Genomic DNA, 24865 nt, shown 5'->3' with positions numbered 1-24865 from the left:
TAATTCATAAGAAGGGGTGTGCTTTAGTGTTTTTTAGTGCAGCAGCAGTGGTTTTTATCCAAACAAAGGAGAAGGAGACCTTGCTAGAAATCACTCAATTCCTCAAGCGTACCAAAGCGATTTCAGCAGAACAAGATGTCACAGTGCAACCCAGGGATTTATGAATGCAAATACATTATTCAGATATGAACAGCATCAGAATTTAATTGTGACGTTTGTCCAAAAAATTAGGTCAGAGTCATGCAACATAGTCATCATCGATCTCAAGAATAAACATCCATGAATCTGTTTAGAAAAGGTGGTCTGTATTCAAATCTGGCTCTTTCTCAGATTCTGAGTTTTTCTCTGGTGTCAATCGAATTTAGTTGAGTATTGTTCCTGCATTGACATGAACTGTTATTAACCAAAGCAGCGTGACTTTTTTCTGATTGAGGTGGAAGGATAAAGGAAAAAAGAATAAAAAAAAGAGTTTTAGGTTTGATAGTGAGATATTCAGTGAGATTAATTTTCAATATCTTTTGAATAAGGTCATCAATTTTCACCAGATTTGTTTTGCAGTGAAGCTTGACTGAGGTTTGTTTTCAAGTATTAAATGGGAAATGTGCTCGTTTCTTCACTTCTCTATGACAGTAAACTGAATATTTTTGGATTATGGCCAAAACAAGAGATTTGGGGACGTCAGCAGCTGCCAATTTGACTCCCACCTGCAGCCCGTTTGCTGCATGTCTTTGACAAAAAAACATAAACCAAAATCAATAATTGTTATTTTTGTAACATTTTAATTTTCACTTATTGTTATTGGCCTAAAGTGATTCTCGCATTCTCCAATTGTAAAAGAGACGTGTAGCCCACACCAAAGGAAAAAAGGGGACGGAAATGTGTGTGGTATGTCCATTGATCGGTGCCAAATCCAAAGACAGAAAAATCACAGAGGATAATAGAGAATAAGGACAGCTCCAGACAGATTTTTTACTCTTTTTTTGGACAAAAAGGGCTCTGTTGATGGTAAATGTTGCTGACTCCTGCTCTATGTAGATCAAAAAAAGCACAAATTTGCTCTAAGCAGTGGTCTTCAGGTTGGTTATCACATGGTTGCCTCCTGTATGAGAGTGATTTCAGTCAGACAATGTTTTCAATGCAGGACAGAGACCGGGGTCCTTCAGTGCAGCTGTCCATGCAGCTTGTCTTGTTTAACGGTACTTGAGTGTCTTTTGATCGAAGGACACCAGAAAATGCTGCAGTCTCCTTCAAGCATTCATTCACTCAAACAGCCGAGAAATCAACAAGAAGAATAGAAAACATTTGGATTCGATTAGCTGTGAAATCGATAAAACATCTGCTCTGGATGGAGTCTTTTGAGCACCTTGGGTGCGTGTCTGTGTCTCTGTGTGTGTGTGTCTCTGTGTGTGTTGCGCACACTTTTGATGATTCTTCAGTTATAAGTACAGACCAGCTTCTGAGGTTCAAGTGGATCCTCTGAGAGCTGTAATTACGGGAACATCAATTCAGCCCAGAGAACACCTGAAGAACCGTGTTTATTGTTGTAGAGTACTGGAAATATGAAGGAGGGCGTCGCTAAATGGACAAGAGAGATTTTTAACAGGTGTGTGTGGGCAGTGTTTGTTTGTGTGTGTGTGTGTGTGCACTGTTTTCCCAGTGTAGCAATACTAAAATGTGCTTATGCTTCCTTTTTTTTGTCTTCTTCTGCCTTGTTTCCTTTTCTTTTATCTGTGTTTATCTGAGGTTTCTTCACTTATCACCTACGCCCATGCACTGACCACAAGCCATTCGAGTAATACATCTTCTCCCAACACACACACACACACACACACACACACACGCACTCACACAGCCCTGGTGTGAGGATGACTCAATAACGGCGAGTCTCAGGACAATGCCGAGAGGCGTAGGTCGAGGGCAGAGGGATGGAAAAAGAGAAAGATAGGCAGCGAGAGGGAGAGGAATAAGAGAATGAGATGTGAGAGGAGGAGTGTGTGTGGGAGACGAGAACAAAGAAGGAAAATGTGAGAAAATGAGACACTGATAGGAAGAGGTTGTTTCTCAGAAGATTGATAACTAAATTTCTTCATTATAGTAAAGTGATTTTTTTCCCTTTTTTTCCCCCAGTTTTCTTTCCATATTGTGTTTATTTTTTTCAGTTCTGGGTCATTTCTAGTGCTCTCTTTCATTCTTTCTGTCTCACTGCTGGTGTTAATGCATTTTCGATGCAGCAGTGGGGACATCTACATGGCAGCCATTGTTGTAATAATGCATGATGGATGCAGGAGAGGAGGTTTCTGCCACGGTAACGAGGACGGTAATAATGCAGGAAAGATCCATGATGTCGTTTGTACATGATGCTGCTGCGGAAACATACGGAAGAAAAGCTGTGGATCTTTACACTCTTAGAAAGAAGAGTTCCAAAAGGGTTGTTCCTGAAGGGCTGAGGTTCTGCCAAGAACCATCTGCTTGGTTTGTCAAGGGTTCTTTGTAAGATTAGGTAAAATGAAGAGCCCTTTTTGGAAGAAAGAGTTCTTTAAGGATTGAAATCCTTGAAGAACTCTTTCTTCAAGAGTTCTGAGGACCATAATATGAAAGAGTTCTCATTTGGACCCCCCTGAGTGGGTTCTAGATAGATGAATTTGTTCTCAATGACTTGCCTGGTTAATTAAAGGTGAAATTTTAAAAAATTAAACTCTCAAATTCTCATTAGCACCTAATGGAAATCGAAAGGTTTTCTGTAGAACCTCTCATATAGGGTTCTGGGTGGAACCTTAAGTGAACTCTTCGAAAGGGTTCCGAAAGTGGAACCTTTGTAAAACCTCCCAGGAAACAAAAACGGACAAACTGAAGAACCCGTTCTGGTTCTAGTTCTTCAGTTCTTGTATTCCTCAGCGTGTACTTTGCTTACTTATTGTCTGTGTCCTCACCCTCTCCTGTCTCCACCAATTCTTCTTACACTTTCTCATAATTACTTACTTCAGTAGACTTTTTCTCAAATTTTAAATAATATCATCGCGCCGCTTACCATGCTAAATCAAGTGTTGCCGAAAAATTAGTCTGATTAGCTGATCTTAAATCTGTTATGACACCTCTAATAAACCGTGTGCATGTGAAGGTCATTTGCAATATCCAAGTTAAATTGAAGTAATTGATCAGCCTCAAGTTAAGAGCTGTGGCCCTGCGGAGGTGACTGTGGTGAAAATATATGTGAGACATAAAGGGAAAATAAAAGCTTAAAATTTCTGTGTACGAAATTGTGGGATAAGCACAGCCATTATTAACTGACAGCCTACAAAATAAGATCCCGCTGAAGCGTAATGTATCGCTGATGATACCTGTGTTTACCCTACTATTCATGTTAAGATGGCTGCTGCGACAAAAAAGGTCTATTGTGCAGATTGGGATATTTTGGGATATATTTGGGCGGTTTCCGACAAAAAGTTAGGCTATATTCGGCTCAGCTTGACACATGAAAGACACTGTCATCTCTCGTTTCCTGTCACATCTCTGTGATAAAAGGCTCGCAAAAGCTTGCAAATGTTCATGTTTTTATTCCACGACTTTCATATTTTAATAATAAATGTTTCATTATTGTAACAATGGTTTTGATTTTGCAATTATACTGATTAAACAGAAGACCAGAAGTGATTAGGTACTCTTTTTTTTGACAGTTTGGCAGGTTATAGGCAGACAAGGTAAAAGATGTGCTGCACCTCCTCAGCGCCTGCATGCTTTGGATGCTGTATATCATGGAGCACTGATGTACAAACAGTAAGGCTCTCAAACGTGACCATTTGTGCACTCAGGTCAGCCTGTCCTTTTCCGTAGATGGAGGCGCTGGCACACACGTGTCTGTGTAAATGGATTCAACAAAAACGTGCAAACAGCTCTTCATTCCCAGAACTCCTTTTTTATTAACAGTTCCCAAACTAGGCATCAGCAAGGAAAATATGTGCTCTCTCCTCCGGCTGCTGATGTTTTAGGGTATTTTAGAGTCGGGGTATTGTTGCATTATGGTTTTATTTATGTTTATTGGATTATATTGCTCAGATCCAGTTGCGCCTTGAAGCTGCATACCTTTAAAAACACAGTTAAGTGCTGAATAATTGCATGACTTGTACTTGAACTGGTAATACTTTTTAAAAAAATAGGCTATGTTTTGAACGAGGTTGGTTATAAATTAAAATTAGCTCTTCAGTTCCTCCGTCCTGGCTGCTGTGAAGGCCCAGAAAAGACACCCACTGCCTTCAGCCTGCAGCACTTTCCATGTAGTAACTGCTCACTTGTAATCCTTGACTTATCAGCGCTGATAAAGAGCAACCTCTTGGGTATTAACTGCTATCTTCACATTTAACGCAGCGCTGGTTTGTGATTACTCAAGAGATGTCTCTCTCTATACTCCTTACAACTCTTGACATGGGTTTTGGCAAATGAGGAGCAGAGTTTCCAGCATGGGGATTGAGCCTTTGACCTGTACATGGAACAAGAAAATTGACCTCATATCACACCCTGCAGTTGTTCCCAGTCCAAGTTTAGCTGTTTCTAAAGTCGATAGTTCTGCTTTTGCAGCGGTGGAGACTGTAAAAATCTTGCCGTCATAGGTGGCAAAGTACACACAGTCTTTGCTTAAGTATAAGTACAGATACTTGTGTACAAAAAAGACTCGGGTAGAAGTACTGATTCAACTTCTGCAAAAAGTGCAGACTCTGAAATGTACTCAAAGAATAAAAGTGAAAATTTTCCCCATTTTCTCACTTTTTGATATTTTATTTGTCTTGTTACATCTTTTTTGTCTTGTTACATCTTTGTCAGTATTTTAAGACATTTTTTACCTCGTTACATCTGTGATATGCCGTGATTGATACTTCAAGGAATTGTCTTTTCTATGTGTTCATCCATTTAGGCTGAATACTGCCTTGATGTTGGGAAGACGCAACACACAGATTAACACTAATTAAACTTAAAAGCCTGTTTTGAAAATGTTCAGATATTTGTGTTAAAATGCTGGGACTAAAAGTAAAAAGTACTCGAGTAAAGCTCCTTATACTTAGTGACTTCCCACCTCTGTTAACCTTGTTGTAAGGTTTTATATTTGTTTTTAGACGTATGTTTTAAATGTTTGTATGAACCCCATGAAGACCAGCTTTGCTTCAGGGCACACACACTAATGGGGATCCTAACAAATAAACATGCTGATCCTGGCAATGCTCATTATATTTTATTTTAATATATGCAGCTGAATTGATAACTGCATGTGTATGTGTGTTTCAGACAGGGAAACCACCTGTGGAGGATCTGTTCTCAGACCTGTGTGATGGACGACGCCTGCTGGAGCTGCTGGAGGGGCTGTCAGGACATGAGCTGGTATGAATACACACACACCCAGACACAGCAGAATAATGTATAAACAGCCACACACACACACACACACACACACATATCCACAAGCAGAGAAACAAACCAGAAGGAGATCCAGTGCAGATGGCTGACATCTTTTGCCTTTAAGAGAAACAGAACTGCTTTATGAAACAGCTCTACTTGTCCAGAAGGCAGGGTTACTGTATATAATCTTTGCTTTTTATGTGTTCTTATTCTTAATTTGGAACTGATGGATGCAACTGACATGCTCTCTTCTTTGGTGCATTATTGGATGAAGTGACCACATAAGATGGTGTATAAATAGAGCTGCACTTTTAAGGACATTCCACATGTCCAGTACAAGCATTTTACATTTTGTTGTGTGCAGTTTAATGTCCTTTAGTCCAGCTCACTTATTAAAGTTTTAAAAAATTCAACTTGGTCATAGGACCTGGGTGAAAGTCCTGTGTTTCACTCATCCATCCACTCCGACTCCCTCCATATGCTGAATTTCATACGACACCACCTGACATTTTTTTCTCTACGAGATTTGTGTGACTACATGGCGTAAAATGATGCAAAAAGGTGGTGTGATAGTGTGCAAAATGACTTAAGACATTGGCATGTTTTTTTATGACATCATCTCCTTTATGGCTGGTGGTACTTTGTATGCATAGAGAATTTTTTTTGTCTTACATCTCATAGTAATAATATTTAGGCAAGTAAGGCAGGTGTGCAGCTGCAGCCACTTTTGTGGGCCCCTACCATATCTTATTACCAAATAAATGGAAAAAAGTGTTGAATAGTATGTTGCGAATGTGGCACAGCATGCATACACACAGAAAGTATGAACACAAGGCATACAGACATGTCTGCAAACACACAAAATTGCCTGTGATATAAACACAGCAATTTCTTGCCCTCAGCAGGACAAAATAATACCAGCTGAGATCTGTAATTCATGTGAAAAATAACATTCAACAGGTGCATTCAACAAGTGCATGTAAAAAAATGTATACATACAGGTAATTTGAATCTTTTATGAGGGATTTTGGCTGAGCTGAGCTTCGGGGTTTGTTGTTCCAACAATCAGGTGTGAAGTCAAATCAGCACAAGTGCAATTGACCCGCAGTGCAGAGAGGTGACCGAGATGAAAAGAAAATGCCACAGCAGTGCAGAAGGGCACAGTACCTGAGGCATTAATCGTGAAGATGAATAAAATGATATTAAAACAACACTAATGTTTGAAATAATAAGACTCATCTGACGTTAAAAGAGCTCCTGTCTCAAGATCAGCACCTTGGACAGCGACGATGATGATGCTCTGCAGAATGATGAGACTGAAGTCTGTTCAGTCAACCTTTATCAGAACGTTTTTGATTAATAATCAATCATTAATAATCAGTCTCTTAACATTCAACCTATAAATATTATATGATCTTTATCATAGCTGATCACAGAATTATTTTAAATTAATAAGTTTTTCAGTTCATCAGGCTTGTGAACCAAAACTGTCTTTCCACTAGTCTGTTAAAATAATTTAATTAACTTTTTCATTATGATTATGATGATACTGACTGAAGGCATCCCCCATAGCATCATCAGATAGAGGACACTCCCACTTTGCACAAATCGCTAATGCTGGCTAAACAAAATACCAGAGCTTCCTAACCACTGTACCAGGGAGTGTTTCTTCAGTCACCACGAGGGACGTTAGCAGGCAGAGGAGTAAATTAATTTATGTGCAAATATTGAAATTTGATTTGATTTGAACACGAGTCTGCTGTTAAACCTGTGCGCCACGTGTTGCCAATGGGTGAGTGATCCGAGTAAAGTAATGGATGGAGAGTAACAGTTTGCTAGATAGCTAGCTTAAAATTGTAGGTAGAGTTCAGATATTTAGCTAGAAGTAATGGATAAACAGTAACAGTTAGTTAGCTGATCTAGCTAAAAGTAATAGATAAGAGTTAAAATAGTTATCTAAACGTAATAGATCAACAGTAAAAATAGTTAACGCTAGCTAAAAGTAATGGATAAGGAGTAACAGTTAGCGTTATTTAACTTAGCTAGCGGTTAGCTAAAAGTCACATGCAAATTCACATAGTTAACTAAAAACAGTAAACAGTAAAATAGTTTATTAAAAGTAATGGATAAGCAGTAACAGTCAGTTAGCTGACTAGCTAAAAGTAATAGATAAGAGTTAAAATAGTGATCTAAAAATAATGGATGAACAGTAAAATTAGTTAGCTAAAAGTAATGATAAAGAGCAGCAGTTAGCTTAGCTTAGCTTGCTAAAAGTAGCAGATAAAAGTTCACATAGTTAACTAAAAGTAATGGATAAACAGTAAAAATAGTTGGCTTAAAGTCATGGATAAACAGTAAAACAGTCTGCTAAATGTGATGCATAAATGGTGAAGTATAGCTAATTTAAGGTAATGGATAAACAATTGAAATTTTAAATAGTTTAACATCAATTCAAAATAAGAGTGAAGAAGTACTTGATCTCATCTGAAAGGGGATGTGGGGATACATGAGACAAAAAAATGAAATGATTTTTATTGTACAAAATTTTTGTCCCATGCCAGTAACTGCTGATCATATAGTCATAACTCCACTGCAGATCACAGTTTATACAGCTTGTTTATTGCATTCTTTATTAGCAACACTAGCCATTTGGAGTTTGTCCACTTGACTGATTCTGGCAAGTTGTGAACATTGAAAACTTTCAGCTCTCTGCCTCCTGTCCCATATCCTGCCTGGCACAAATGAAGCATTAACCTCTGCTTAACCTAAAACTAATCATTCTCCTGACCTAAATGCTAAAATTATCATTTGAGGAAATGAAGACTGGGAAAAGTACCAAGATTAAAATCCTAAACAGGTTGGTCCATCCCCCCAAACACACACCAGTGCAGCCCACAGTCTTAATCAAACTTCTACTCCCACCTCGTTTTTAATTCTCCCCTCTGGCTCTCTTTACCTCCTCCACTTTGTCTTTTTGCTGGAATCTATCCCTCTATCTTTTCTTTTTCTCTTTGTCTTTCTCTCTGTTTTACATCTTTCCACCACCTTTCCTCCTACTCTGTCCCTCCCTACTTCTACCTCATGGAAAAACATTATCATCTTTGTCCTTCGTTTGATACTATCTCCTTATTGTAATGGCACACACACACACACACACACACACACACACAAATAGACACACATACTTTTATTGTAATGTGGCTGTTTGTAGCGCTCATGAATGCCCCTGAGCAAGGTCTGTTTATGCCTCAGTAATCTCCTCTGTCTGCTTTGTGTGTGTGTGTGTAGGTGAGGTTGGAAAGAGGATTTACGCGTGTTCACTCGCTCAACAATGTCAACCGTGCTCTGCAGATCCTGCAGAAGAACAATGTGAGTATACGTGTACACTGACACATACAGATTTCCCTTTATCCTGCTGTGACTATGCATGTTAAATATATGGATTCATTAATATACATTAAAGAAATTGGTGGTTAGACTCAGCAAACAGTGAAGTGCTTAAATTAAACTGCCTTTAAGGATTTTCTCCACCTCCTCTCTCAGTTTATTTCCATACACCTTTAACCTTGGCCCTTTCAGGATGTCTTTACTTTCCTGTCTGCGAAAAACATGTGTCGCTCGTTTTTGTTATCCCAATTCTTATGTTACTGTCGCTCTTCCGTGTACATATTTTTCGTCTGGCTCTTTTCCCCTTTTGTCTTGCTTCTCCTTTGGCTTTTTCTCCGTCTTCTCTCATGCTGCATTGTTTGCTTCTGTAATGTATCATTTCTCTGCTATACATAGAGAGGGGTTATTTTAGTCCAGATGGGTGTATAAATTTGGTTTACTTGACACAACACATTTTAAAATATGCATTTGCATTGAAGACGGTGAAATAAGTGAAAGATAAGTTATTCTTTTTCTTACATAAGGTTTAATAGAGCAGCCAAACTCTTTCAATACAGAGTATCACTTTTGCTGTTGTCCCATGCAAACTGCTTAAACAAAATTGACAGGCTGCTGCTCCTAGTTATGGTTGCTAATGTCCACATTAAGTCTATAGACATTGTTTGATTTTAAGGGGTCTTAAGCCAAAAAGGTTGGGAACCACTGAGTTAAAGGAAGATAGGAGACTGTCTTGTATTCTGAGAAATAAAGCCATAATGAGATTTGTCTGTTTGCCCCTCCTCCAGGTTGAATTGGTGAATATCGGAGCGGCAGACATCGTTGATGGGAATCACAAACTGATTCTCGGGCTCATCTGGAGCATCATTCTCCACTGGCAGGTGTGTGTATGTCTTTGTGAGTGTGTCAGCATGCTGCTCTGCGCAGCTTTTTTGGAGGCAATAAGAGTTTTTCATATTCTGGTAATGCCCACAATATTAAGTTTTACTTTTGTTTTTTTTTTGCAAGTGGAGCAAATATCCGCTGCATCTCAGAAAGATGTTTCTGTTTAGACTGAATGTTCTTTCATTTACCTTGACCTTGATGAGTATTTACGGAGTCAAACAAAACACTGTTAAAACTGAAAATAGAGCTGCACAGTCTCCCTGAACTCTAAATTGTATGTATATCCACTTTACTGGGTAATTACACGATATTCAGTGCAGCCCATTTAGAGGGCCACACAAAGTTTTATTGTGAAGATAAACAAGCTACAATGAGTAAAATTACTGCACTCATGATGGCAAGGTGATCAAATACACAGCTTTCTCACCAGGAAGCATCACTTTAACACCAGATGAAATTGCCTTTGTCCACGGTGCACAAATTGAATCTGCTGCAACATAGATGGCTTATATACATCGCTCCTGTCTATTGCTTCATAGCTGCAATACTCAATTTCGTTTCACATCACGAGAACAAAGTGCTGCACATTATCCTTCTGTGTCTGTCTGGATCTTTTCCTCTGTGATATTTGGTGTCTGTACTGTTCCCTGTATTGTAACTGTCAAGGTGAAGGTAGCACTCACATTGCAGGGAACTCAAAGCAAAAATAATTACAGAACGCAGCAAGAAGAAAAGTACACATAGTTGCCTCAAGTTAAAAGAACACTGTGGCTTTAAAACCTACTTAAAAGCCTTAGTTATGTTCCATATCCACACTGCATAATTTTGTATGAGGTATGTAATTTACTGTGAATTGTCACAGTATGTTTTCCAGTTGGTATGAAAGAAATGTTTTATCCCTATGGGAAATTATGCAGTACCTGCAACATAAATCAAACTATGACTCTGGAAGTGCCAATTTAAGTGTTATTTATATATAAGCTTATTAAATGTGTCACTAACATAGAAGGTATAAAATCGAGACAAGTGGAAAAAGTAAGAGGAGGAGTTTTAAGGTGCTTTTTAATGATGTTTTGTGAGAAGCCATTGAAGAGTCTTCAGATATATTTGAGGTCTCCATTCTTTCATTACACTAAGGCTCTGAACTGTGTCTGGCTTCATAAGGGTTTTACAATTAAGAGAGAGATTCAGCTGTGTGCCGTCAGCATAACAATGATGAGAGATATTGTTCTGATCTCCATTCAGTGTCTGTCACCTTTCAAATTTCCCCAAACTGCATTTTCCTGTACTTTGTTATTCAGTCCTCATGGCTGTCAAACGTGAAGTACATCTGTCTGTGAGATACTTATTTCTTAGAGCCATTGTTAAAAAAAGTGTGAGAGAGACAGCCATCAGTGTCAGGAGACTGGCAAACTAGTGTCGCGAGTTGTCAATTAGGGAAGAGGACAACAGACCCAAATGCAGACTCCAACAAGAGTAGTGAAGCTCAAAAGTTTTAATTAGAAAACAAAACACAAAAACTTCTGGAGCTGGCAAAAAAGGGGAAACAAGGCAAAAAAAAAATCAAACTGGAGTGAAATGAAAATCAAAGTCAGGAAAATGAAATAATCCAAACAAACAGACAGGGGAAAAAATCCACACAGAAACACCAGAGTACAGACACACAGACGAGGACAAGTTAGCAACTGAAGAAAGAACAGACGCAAGGTTAAATACACAAGAGAGGAGGAGAATAACAAGACACAGGTGAACATAATCAGTGAAGTCAACAGAACAGAAACACTAAAGAGGAGACATACCAAAATTAAACAAGGACGAGACTACAAAACATTTTCAGTTCCTTCAAATTCCACAGTAATTTCAATCAAAGTAATTTGACGAGGGTGGAAATACACTCAAATGTTGTCTAACTGTAATTGTAACATGGTTATATTGTTGTAGCGCATGTTTCAGAGGGGCACATCTGTAAGGGCAGAATAGATGTCATAGAGATGAACTATGTGGCCAAGTTGTAGCGTGTACATAGAGAACAGGTACACGCCTTCTTGCACGATTGTTAGATTTTATCATGCAAGATGAAAAAAGGAGAAAATGAATAAACAAAACTGGTAGAAAAAAGAAAAGAAATCCGACTCTTTCATGGAGCAACCATCATTTTAAATAATCACTTACAGCTGTTAGTTCTTAAGACTGGATCTGTAATTCATCACATTCCATCTGCCTCCTCTCATAATAAAAAACACCATATTATTTAGTTATGGGCCTCGCATTTAATTCAATTACTGCACCATCTTTAATATTCCAGTCCTTGATTATAGAGTTTTTACATTTCTAAAATTTTGTTTGCTATTGACTTGAAGTTTTTTAATGAAGGTGGAGAAAAAATTAACCAGTTCCTCATTATCTGTTTCTTAGCTGGTGGTGGTATACTTGGCTTAAATTATACATTTCAGTTCAAATACCTGTTTAATTTGAAATATTTTAATTATTTGTTGTTAGTATTTGAGAGAAAATAGAAAATATGAGCAGTTTGCATTCTCCTAACATCTCCTACATCTTTTCAGTGTGATGAAGAATCATGTATAGTTAGTATAATTTTTCATCACCATCATCTTTGTTTTTTTTGTTTTTTTCTGACCAGAAAACATGAGTAGGCACAGTGAGTTATCCAGCATCATAACTTTGGAGGAAAGTGCATCCACCAGACGCATTAATGCGAGTGAAAAACAGTGCCGGGCGCTCCAAAGTTTCCTTTAATGTTCTTTTTTTTTTTTTTTTTTTTTCAAGATGCCCCCTTCCCTCCTGGTCTTTTTTTTCCCGCCGCCTTTCATCTTTCTGCCAATTCATAGAAGCACATTATGCCGCCACTGTTGGCCACTTCTCCCCTTAATCTGTGTTTAAAGTTCAGTATCTATGTGATGATGTTTCAAACCAACTTCATGTAAAGCCAGTGGTTTTAATAGCTTACATTACAATACATTTTAATTGTATTTCATTCCTCATTAAGTTGAATAGATGCTAATGTCTCAATCATGCTAGTTTTGGCATAGACTTAATGACGCGATTAATAGCAAAACACAATTCTATAATGAGGTGTGTGTGTGTTGGCTGAGTGTGCATGATTGTGGTGAGCATGTGTGTGTGTGAAGTGTGTATGTGGATATGCCTGTCAAAGGCTCCTACACCCAGGAGGTTATCGTTTGCTTGTGTGTGGGCATGAATGCCAGTCGGTGAGCACTTCTGTGTGTGTGTGGATCTGTCAGCGTGTGGGTGTGCGTGTCACTGTGAGTGGGTGTGTGTATATAGCAGTCTTTGTGAAAGCGCCCCTCCAATTAAAGTGGAAATGCATGCAGTGACCTACTCCCAAATGAGTCCCTTTTTACCCGGCAGGCCACATTCTATGAGGAATCGCTAACAAACCTGCGTGTCTGTGTGTATGTGCGTGTGTGTGCGTGTGCGCGTGAGTCCCCTTGCTGGGACTTCACCTCGACACCAAATTACACCGAACTCTATTAATAGGTTTAGTTGCACGTTGTGTGTTAGTGTGTATTTGTGAGTGTGTAGTAGCACAAATGACTGTTTCCTCCTCTTTCTTACTCTGCTGTCCTACATCTATCTGTGCAGCTCCGTGTGTGTGGCTGTGGTCATTTTTGGCTGTTTTGTTGGTTAGGTTTGAAGCTTACAGCTTTTTTTTTGTCATTCTGTCTTCCACTCCTCTGTCCAGCCCCTGTTCAGAAGTCTGCTAACACTCATCGCACTGCCTCGCTGCATGAATGAGTGTGTGTGTGTGTGTGTCGGAGTGCAGAAAGCATGGAAAGCGTGGCAGAGGAGAAGTTGTGGTGGTATGAGAAAGCAGGAGCACAGAACTGGGGGGAGAAGAGAAGAGAAGAGAGGAGAACAGGGAAACAAGGACTCGCTTTTTAGTGTTTACCTAGTGGTAGGAGGAAAAATGGATTCTCTTAAAGGCTTAATCTCCACAAAAAAAACCTTGCCCTCTGCCTGTATTTGTCATTATTTTATATATATGTAGTCTTTTCTTATGTAGGTCATATAGAGGAATCAATATTAAGATAACCAGTTGAAAACTCACCCTGGTAGGTTTAAGAATTGCAATACATATCAAATTGGCACCAACGTATCGTGATAGTATTGAATCAGGAGATAAGCGTATCATCCCAACCCTAATATTTTCTGGATATATTGTGTGTGAAAGCACATATGTCTCATAGAAAGGTGAGGGTAAAATATGCATGAGCAATGCACAAGTGGGCAGTGAAAAGTATAACATCTCTCTCCCTCTCCTCCTCCCCCCCGAGCCCTGAACAAGTGCTCCAAAACTGTCACTCACAACTGCCAAAAAATCTAGCCTGTGAGGAGGCAACCACATGCACACACCGGCTTGTGCATGGATATGTGTGCACACAAGTGTCCTTTGACTGAGAGCGTGCGTCTGTGCGGAGGTACCTGTATGTGTGTGTGTGAATGTGCAAATTATCCACTGACAGGCCACGTCAAAACTTTGCTGGAAAGCTGCAGATTTTATTTATAAAAACGGCCTCTTTATGGGAATGTTACATCACCAGGAATCATATTAGCATGGATTTCAATATCTGTTGTTCTGTCCATCAGGGTAGTTCTTAAGAAAAAGTAGTGTGTGTGTGTGTGTGTGTGTGTGTGAGTGCATAAGCAAGACAAAGAGAAAGAGTGGTTATGTTTGATGGTAGCTGCTAACATTAACCAACTGCTAGCTGTGCATTCCTGCTCTGTCTAGGTGGATATTTGGTTTAAACAGACATTTTTGTGTACATTTTGCAGCCTACCTATCACAAGGGTATACAGTATATTATTGTATACATTTAAAAAAAAAAAGTACCAAGCTGAGCTGCTGGTGATGAATGTCATCGCAGCATGTATGCATTGTCAAGCCTACAGCGCTGTGTGTTTAATATGCAATTAGTCTACTTAGACGATACTTGCTGGATTTAAATACTTAATACTTCATACTTTAATACCATAGAATAATGAATATATAGGAAATTAGTGCCCTGTTACCCTCTTTAGCTACAACTTTATTGAAACAAGGCATCCACCGGACACACTTAACATTTTTTCGTCACATTAAACTGGAATTTGGGGCCATCGGCGCAGCTATAGACTGTCATCACCTCTATGTATGTGTTCATGTGTGTTAAGTTTTAACACCAGCTCTGCTTTGTATTTGTGCGCAGGTAAAGGATGTGATGAAGGATGTGATGGCGGGCCTACAGCAGACCAACAGTGAGAAGATTCTGCTGAGTTGGGTTCGTCAGAACACACGGCATTATCCTCAGGTCTGTACCTTTACTTTTTACCTTATCCTCAATCCACAGGCCGTCACACTAGATCCACTTTTACAGTAGTTCTTTCCTGTGGCTGTTTTTTTCTGTGCTGTCAGGAAACTGTGGACCTGACGTCATAAATATGAGTTGTCTTATGAATGTAAATGTAAAGCACCTCTGTCTGTCTCCATTTAAAAGCAATGCAGTCAAACCTAATGAGTGGACTAATGACAGGATGTATTTTCTCTATTTTATCTTTAGTGGCACAGAATGTTTTTACCCCTGCCAAAGACCTTATGCTTTTTTCATGTTGTCTGTCTATCTGTCTGACTGGATATCTCAAAACCCTCATGAACAGATTTTCATGAAATTTGGCGGACAGATAGGCTTTGAGCCAAGGAATAATGGATTAGGTTTTGGTGGTGATCCAGATCTGGGATTAGTGCCATCAGATGATTATCATTTTATAGCCCTAAGTATGAAACTAAAAGACAGAGAGGCTTGAGCCTTAGTCTTAAAAATATGTTTTCAGGGTGAAAAAAGAATCCAATTAACTTAAAATTTCAGCGGCTGGGATGCCTTTGGATTCCTGTGGAGTATTCAGTATTTGTAGAGGTTTGTACGGTCTGAGTGCCATCTAATTTTTCTCCATTTAATTTTGTTTCTATTGGCATGAAGTTTTCACTGCTGTATTGAAGCCCCTAAGCTAAATGGCTAAGACACTCACAATACAGCATATGTCATTTTCTGGATAACATTTAATAGTTTCTTTCACCCAAATCACCTTAAAAGTCCCGCTGTGCACAACTTGGAAGTGTGGTCTTTATTTTCCATTATTTTTGTTATGAGTGCATAACTTGAGCAGACTACAGCCCTTTTTACACTGAACAGAAAACCCACCACCAACGTCCGCTAAAATCTGGCTTTTGTCTTCCCTGGGAAAGGATACAAGTGGCACATGCCAGGGTCAACTGGCATATGCTCTGCAGTGGTCATGGGTATTTATCAGCTTCAACACTGATCAGCATTGATGGAAACGTGACACCTTGGCGGGCGCTCTAAGTTTCTCCCCTTTTTCAGCAGAAGCAATGAAGGCTTGTCGCCTCCATCTGTAACTCCTGTTACTCGTTTGCCCCTTTTTTATACACTTAGAGTACATTTAGATAGCTAATTGTAGCTGGTTATGACTAAGATAACTGTCAAAATCAGCAGTCTTGAAATAGGAGCCTGCTTTTGCATACTTCTTCGTGAAACAGAAGACTCACAGTCCATTTTTTATGTAAAATCAGCCTTTTTTATCAATGTCAGGTGTATATTTTCTATACTAGAATGGAAATATCAACAGGTATAGCGACAATAAGTAAATGAAATGAGGTTTAGCGAACAGCCAGTTGACTTCTTTGTACTTTCCGAGCTCCATGGTGCTTTGTTTTACATTGGAAACCCATTTTTAGCAAAAGTAGTCTGTCACGCCATGTATTAAAAGCTCAAAAGATGTCTTCAATCTAATATATACCTATGAAAATGGAAACCAGTGCAGGGGCGATAGTGTTTCAATGGTGGGTGTCATACTGCATTCACAGGTTGGCCCTTTAATATCCATTATCTGTGTCCTCAGGTCAACGTGGTTAACTTCTCCAGTAGCTGGAATGATGGATTGGCCTTCAATGCCCTCATCCACAGCCACAGGTACTGTAAAACGGGCAGTGTGTGCGTGTGTGTGCGTGTGTGAGCAGACAGCGAAATAGAAAGAAAATAAAGCAGTAGACACAGAGGAGGAGCAGATAGACAAGGTAATGTCAAAGGTGTACGGAGGGAGTCTGTGTGGGATTTATTTAGCCGTCTGAATTAAGGTCCTGTTCACACATTTTATTAAATAGATATACTTTGAGGTGGAAAATGAGCCCATTACTACTAAGTACTCAGAAAAAGAGAAAAAAAAAGAAAAAGAAAGGGAGAAAGGCAGAATATATCAGGTACTGTCAGCCAGCTAGTTATTAGCGATGCCCTGCTAGATGAAGCCAACTAGATGAATGACACAGTCTTCATTTAAAGCTAATCAGTTAATGCGTGGACATGTAAGAAGCTGCCAGTGAGTTGAGCTGCTAGTGTTTCTGCCAGTAATGTGTTGAATTCTTTATTTTTGTGGCTGGCATGTTTTGATTGAAATTTTACTTCGTTCCTAGTTATTACCCCTGATATAGTTCAAAGCTGTTGACAAACGTCTGAAAATGATAGACTATAGCTGATTGCCAGATCAGAAATTACTATTGTGTGACTGTACATCTGGCAGTGAAGACGCAAAATAGTGGTGATTAATAAGTGTCTGAAATCTCAAATTACTGCTCACTGTAAACTTTCTTATAAAAAGAGTTGTTAATGAATGGATGAGGGAGTGATTTTTGACACAACCAGTGACAAATGAGTGACACCTGTCTCACAAGAGTAGGTTGAATGCACAGTATCCACATTATATGCTGCTCTCCTGAATGAAATGACGTACGCAGAGCTAAAGTGAAACCAAAATGTCTTTATTCAGTTCAAAAAGGAGAACGTCATTCAAAATTCCGCTGACATTTCTAGAAATGTTAAAAACTAAAAATCAAGCCTTTGGACTGAGCTTTTCTCAACAGTAATTTGTGTGACTCACTTCATATTAAAGGACATGCGTTTTAAAGACTATCTAATATCAGCTATTAAATATTTATGTTTTTTGGCAGCCTTTAATAAGCACCATTTCCCATAATCTCTAGACATTTGCAGGCTTAACAAAAGAATTGTCCATGGACGAGTTGAAGGGTTGCAGATTGCACAGTTTTTAGGTGTGTTTCATCTAAAATATGATTAAAACTAGAATAGCTGTGGTCATACAAAGAGGGACTTGTGCTGTGGAGAAAGGCCGTGCTTGTAAATGTGCTAACTGACAGACTTTGTGATGTGGAGGGCATGACACAGTCAGAAGTTGAGTAAGGTGAATCAAACTAGAATATGATTCATTTATTTGGTTATTGATCCCTTCAGGGGCCTCAGTGGATGTCTAATGCTAACGCTATTGCAGTCTGGTTCATCTTTTTTCTCTATACCATCACACGTATCAAATAATGATACATTTAGCTGCTATATCCTTACATACCCATTGCTGTGACTATATTAAATGAATTAATCAACAAGTGAATAAACAAGTAAATGAATCAGTAAATGGATAATGAATTATAGCTGGATGAAAAGATGGATGAGTGGCTGAAACCAGGTTAATCTGGCTCTGTGGATACCCATGAGAGGCCTGGACTGGTGTAATTATGAATTAAATCATGGTTAGCTAGCATGAACATCTGTTAGCAGTGTCCTTACATGAATACAGAGTGGGAGATCACACACACCAAAGCCATCGCCCTGCAGATCATTTGCTCTGGTGCTCCATGCCAGCAGCGTTAATGTTTACTGAGCTGCAGACTTCACAGAGCAAATGTTCAAATGTTGATATCAAATAAGAACACACAAAATCAACATATGATTTTGCATTAATATGGTTTGCTTTTACCATTTACTGAGGAGCTGATGGTTTACTGAAGAGCATGCACAGCTAAGAATCTCTGCACGGCAGATGAATACATGGTTGCTGACTTAAAGTCGTGCCAAAAATAAACCTGACTACATCAGCTGAAGTGAGTTAATTACAGCGTATTTCATTTTTAAGACAATTAATCTATAGGCTGTATAATAAAAACTTTTTTATTACTACAATGTCAGCCCTTTTTACTTCAGAGAAAGCCCGTTGTTTCCTTTTACTCAATGTATGCTGAAGAATTTGCATAAAGCAACAGAGAAAATGATCAACCAGGGATGTGATCCACTAAATACTCCTCTACATTTGGACAAATTAAAACGTAGATAAAGTCGGTACATGATCCCTGTTGATTTCTCTTTTGCCTCCACAGACCTGAGCTGTTTGATTGGAGCACAGTGGAGAAGAAGACGTCTGCGATCGACAGACTGGAACACGCCTTTAATAAGGCAGAACAACACCTGGGGATAGAGAGACTGCTGGACCCTGAGGGTAGCTAACACACACACACACACACACATGCACACACAAAGCTGCATACACACACACTAATTCCAGAGAAGAATATTCGAGGTGAGTTACAGCTCCCATCGTATTTCACGCCTTCCAATCATGCCCCATAATTGGCCCAGTTGAACATGATGTGTCATGCTGTGATTAGGTGTTGCCATGGCGATAACTGTGGTCACCTTGGTGGAAGGACTTGATCAGTGATGCACAAAGTGACCAATAGGTTTACGAAAATGTTCTCACTTGCTTGAAAAGTCCTTTGATTCAGAGATACCTCCAAACAAGAGCAAGTATGTTGGCTCAGAATCTCTTGACATTCATGACATCCATCACTGCCACAGGGCTGCTGCTGACCTGAGACCAGCTTACAGACTCTTAATCAGAACTGTCAGGTAGGGATAAAGCAAGTAAAGCTGACAAGGGGCCAAAGGTTACTGCAACACTGTCTAGGGTGGGCAGCTGTCTCTAAAAAATGTTGGTGGTGTTTTTTGAAAGCATAGATCTAGATTTACTGCCCTCATCAGACGAACTGCCAGTGATATCACCTCTGAAACGGCATCGAGAGAAATTGATCGCTGGGTGTAGGCTTGGGCAGTGTCTACTTTTTCATACCTTCCTGACATGGTAATATGTTGGTGTGCTTGCTAAAGTTACACACTCACCACACTAAGCTCCTTTGACCAATCAGCAGTCAGCAGTGTTCACTGTCTTACCTTTGTGATTAGGACTAAATCCAAAACACTATCAAACAGGGACAGAGGCATTTTCATTTTTCACTACTTACCTCTGCAACTTTATCACCCAGACACCATATTTCTTAGTTCTGCTGTGCTGCCTTGTCCACCAGTAGAGAAACTAATCTCTCATGGCGTGTGCTGTGCACTACAATGCAGCATCTCAATACAGTATCGCTGTATCAGTTTAATAGAAAGAGCAGCGTCTGGAGTTTTGATGATACTGAAAGTAATACCTTTTTTTTCCAAAAGGTTAGTTTTGGGGCTTTTTGCCTTTATTGGACAGGACAGCTGAATAGGAGACAGGAAAGGAGGTTGAGAGAGAGGGGATGACACGCAGCAAAGGGCGCAAGTGGTGGTTGAACCGGTGGCCGCTGCAGAGGACTGACAGCTTCAGCACACACGATATGAACTGAACTCCAGGGGCAACCCAAATCATACCATTTTGGTTATACTGCCTTAAATTTAGATTGATTTCAAATCACAACATTAGGAACAGGACAGGATAGGAATGGAGACTGTTCAGCTATTCAAAATGGAACAAGCCAAGTTGGCCATTTTGAAGACAAAAGCTTTACACACAGGAAGAATAACAGTGCATTTAGAGTTACAGTTTTCCACTGAGTGATGCCTTAAGGGTGGTGGGTAAAATGTAGGGGTTTAAAGATGACTCAATATGTATGGGAAACCTGATAAAAGAGTCGGAGATAAATCAGTTCAGAGCCTCGGTTCTGATCAGAATTCTGCATGAGACACTTCAAGATATTCCAGCGCTGCAGAGAGCAGCAGTAACGCAGCTAATGCTCCATCTAACTTGACCCTTTTCCTGGTTTAAGGCATAACTGTGCTCTTTTATTATAGGTGAATGTACCTATACAGCATCATATAAAAAGACAAATAGGGTGATACTACAGCACCCAACAGTACAGATATTAGTGAAAAAAAATATTTGTATAATTTCGATAAAGAATTGGAAATAAGAAAAATACACTTAAATTACACTTTTATTTTCAAAAACGCAAAAATATCAAAGCCTGAGTGGCTGAATCAAATCGTATTGTTTCAGTGTAATAATAAAATACATGTTGTCATATGGATTTCCTTTTTATGTGTGAATTGTGGATTTTTTGTTAAATAGGGTCAAATTATTATTCTCCATGGTATTTTATCAATATATAATATTTATTTATTTTTTCCAAAGTCTTGCCACACACATGTATGAGTGGTCTTTATGGAATGGTCTATTGATTGTACGTGAAATCAGTAATGAAGGTATTCAGAGGTATTCCTCATTAATCCCTGTAGTTGTGAGTGCTGTGTTCAGGCTTTGAGCCAGCACGATGGGGAGCGTTGTAATCCCTCGCAGCTCGCTTAAGCCTTGAAACGACACATCACGGCAGATGAATTTCCATTGATCTTACAATAAACAATCACTAGTTGGGAGCAAGTGGGGTGAACGTGTATCATTATTATGCTGCGCATCAATGCTCAAAACACCATTAACCCCCCACCTGGGCTTTTTGAACATTTTTTTCATGCTATGAAAGGATTTCAGGTTGTTTGTCTTGGGGTTTTTTTGGCTCATATCTCAGTGAAAAAAGAGCTGTCTGGATTTGCAAAGTTGGACACTCGTTTGATGTTTATTCCTTTGAAACAGCCATTGTTTGTGATGTCAACACTGGTTTTAATGCTATAGGCATCAAACCATGATGGATATTTGGGTATAATCATAGACTTCAACAGTGCTTTCTCATGGTATTTTCCTTTCTTTATGTCTCCTTCTTCTCTCTGTTAAATCACTTGTTTGCATGAATGTTTAGAAGAGGGATTATCACCAACGCTGTAAACAGTCAGTTTTTTACATTGTTTACACCATATTGTAGTGATGAATATATTTGTGCGGGAAATGTATTTGGTTAAGGTGGATATACTGCCACTGTGTGTGGAGATACAAAGCCACATTACAATGACTTAAAGGTCCAGTGCATGAGATTTAGGATGATTTAACATCAGAACATGGCAGAAACAAAATGTAAATACATTTTCATTTGCGTATAATCACCTGAAAATGAGCATAGTTGTGTTTTCGTGTGAATTTGAGTTAGTTTTGGAAATTACTGACCAGAGAGATGGCTGTCTTCTCTCGAATATAATGGGACTACATGACACTCAGCTTGAGGTGCTCAAAGTGTGAACAAAAATACAACGCCAGTCCAGAAATCATGACCAGATTACTTAAAATAATCCACAGACCTAGATGTCATTTAGTCGCATTATATTAAACACATTATACTTGACAGAAGAAGACATTATAATTGACATCTCTAAGGCTGATATCTCCAAAACTCTGCAACTCACACCAAAACAGGGTTTATCTAAGTGTAATATAGTTGCTTGAACAGCAGCCTGAACAGATACTAAAAAGACTTGCTTAGTAAACGCTCAATATCTCTGCCCCAGTATGAAGGGCTGCCCTAAAAACTTTGGATTGGTTTGGCAATTTAGGCTTTAATAGTTTCCACTCAGTTTTAACAGTGAAAGCTGAAAGACTGTCCTCAGTCTCTGCTAAGTGAAATGTTTAAAGACAGACTTGTGATTGTAGGAGCAAAGCCTGAAACAGCCTTCAAAGTAGTCAATTAGATCTTACAGTCAATTCTAAACCATACTGCAGAACATCCCCTTTGGTTCTAGTTAAAAGCCTGGTAGCTGAGTTCTCTACAGTCTGTAGTTTAGTAATAAATCAACCAAAAATCAAGGCTTAAAATTTGAACGATTGAATGAAATATATAAGTATTCGTTATATATTTTATATGAGCGTGGACATTGACATTTAACCATGTGGTGGTAATTCTAGTTTGTGGGGAGTTTTTCCTTTTCTGAATCGCTGCTCTGAGGATAGAGGGTGTTACATTCTGCCTGTATAGATTGTACAGCTGCTTTGATCCTCACATCGGCATGCAGAGGGTGCAAAATACTTTGGCGTACTCATGAGTCACGTGCGCAGCTGTTGATTTTGGTTTCGGTGGTTCACATTAACACCAACATGTAGTTTAACACTGCGTTTGCAAGGATCTGATGACGTGCATGGTCATTTACAAGTATTGAGGGGACATATTTGTGATTACACGGTAATTTAAGTGTACAGTCTGTGATGTAATGTAATGACTTCCCTCTTTGGATATCTCTATGGATAATCTCTGCATTACATAATCACGATCTTCATTTCATTAGTGCTCTGCTTCTTCCTGGATCCCATCCCGCTGTTTATCCCGTCTTTGTGTGTTTCTCTCACCAGCGTCTCCCTCTAATTCCTCTTTCGCTCCTCTTTCTTGTCTTTGCTTTGTTTCTCTGCGCTCTCGAGCCTTTGTTCACTCCTTTAGCCTGGAATCAAAGCTGACATCCAGCTGCCGCGTTGCAGCTCGGGTCTCAAACTTTATCTCTTGGAATTCATATTTTTACACGTAGTCTTTGAACACATCAGCAAACTATGGAATATTGGTTAGACGTGTTTCTCTATACAGAGCTTTCTAAAGTTTTATCTGACCTAACGTGGGTCGCAGCAACTTGGAAAAGTCATGAATGGAATAATAGTTTGTTGTACAAGCAGAGAAATTCTCAGTCATAAGTTAAATATCATTGATGAAAGCAAATATTTTCTAGGGAATAATTTGAGAAGCTATTTTAATCCAAACTAATGACAGCTTCACAGTGTGTGTTTACAGAGACAGATGTAATCACTGCAAGGCACATACACACACAAGCAGATGCATACAGATATCTGCAAGAACACACACATCAAGGCACATAAATAAAGACATTATACAGACACTATATATATTGACAACAAAAGATTTGAGAGAGAGAAAAACAAATTTGAGCACTACTCCAGTCTGAAAGTCAACATTTGAAATCAGATTTGTGTGCGAGGGAGGACAAAGTCGTGAGGGAGGAATGGTGTAACTACATTTGAACCAGCAGGAGGGATTCTGGTTGCTGCTCACGCTCGCTTTTTTGCAGTCTGAATCCCCAGAGAGCAAAAACTCAAAGCTGAGAGCAGAGCATCCCCTGCTTTGTTTGACCTGGAAGTGAAGGGTCATCCTGTTAGACCCTTCACTTTCAAAATAAAATCTGGGACGCTGGTGTTTTTTAACCACTGAGGGAGGAAAAAGAGCAGCATTTGGTGTCTGTTTTATCTAAAATCAAACACACCAAATGTGTCACTTCCTTTGCTCACCCCTGAGGAAAACAAATTGTCACTGCTGATCATGTGTGGGCACCTTTAATGACTAAAATCACAGTCACAATTTGTTGAAAAATAATCTAGTTTGAAAGACATTGTAGTAGAGAGAGCCATATTAAGTAGTTACAAGCTACAATGTCCTTGTCAGCTTCATGTTATCTTTCATTTCTCGTGTTATCTTCTGAACCAGAGGGACTTTTTGATTTCGTCTTTAGGAATCGTTATCGTTATATGGTTGCCAATCGCTCCTTATAGAAGAGCAATACATTGAAAAGCTGACTTTTTCTTCTTGTGCAGACTTTAACCTTGAAAAGGCTGTGGATGTGACATTTAATTTTTAGGCTTCTAGGCTTAGGCTTGTTGCTGCAATATGTCAACATTGCTGCCATATTGGCCATTGAAAGTCTAACCTGTGATCAGATACATCTAAATGGGGGAGCTGCTTTTTTCTGGATAAAAAGAACTTTAAAGTTTACTCCTCAACCAGTTTCAATGAGTCATATGTCATTTTGACTTGTACTCTTCCACCCTTTCGTCTGAATATGGTCACTTCTTTCTCCAAAAACAAGACAGTGACGGCTGTAAAGCCAAACTTAAGGCTTCAACCAGTGACTTCACAGTAGGTTTACACTCAGTGCCCTGTCAGTGCTTGCTTGTTCAAGATGGTATTAAATGCTCAGAAGCCCAAACAGCTGGGTGAGCAGAGTCAGAACCAAGCTGCTCTTACAAACACATGCCTGTGTGCTCTTAAATGTTGACTTGCAGACTGAGTAGTTCTTAGAATTTTTCTTTTGTGCCCTCTCAAATCTTTTGTATACAATATGCATCCACAAAAATACACAAC

At 39.1% G+C, this 24865-nt stretch overlaps 1 protein-coding gene across 8 annotated transcripts in view; it reads left to right on the top strand.

The window, feature by feature from the left end:
• The window catches only part of dmd (dystrophin), a 331517-nt gene that overhangs the window by 117561 nt on the left and 189091 nt on the right, over positions 1-24865 (top strand). For all 8 annotated transcript variants that reach the window (XM_084713783.1, XM_084713788.1, XM_084713787.1 and 5 more), the window contains exons 3-8: positions 5275-5367; positions 8674-8754; positions 9558-9650; positions 14883-14984; positions 16591-16661; positions 18911-19029. In XM_084713783.1, the coding sequence (XP_084569909.1) occupies positions 5275-5367; positions 8674-8754; positions 9558-9650; positions 14883-14984; positions 16591-16661; positions 18911-19029 (559 nt within the window). The remainder of the gene's footprint in view (positions 1-5274; positions 5368-8673; positions 8755-9557; positions 9651-14882; positions 14985-16590; positions 16662-18910; positions 19030-24865) is intronic.

The sequence above is a fragment of the Lutjanus erythropterus genome, chromosome 24, assembly GCF_056507025.1.
Source record: "Lutjanus erythropterus isolate fLutEry1 chromosome 24, fLutEry1.hap2, whole genome shotgun sequence".
Lineage (NCBI taxonomy): Eukaryota > Metazoa > Chordata > Actinopteri > Lutjaniformes > Lutjanidae > Lutjanus > Lutjanus erythropterus.
This window is presented reverse-complemented; position numbering and strand designations above follow the sequence as displayed.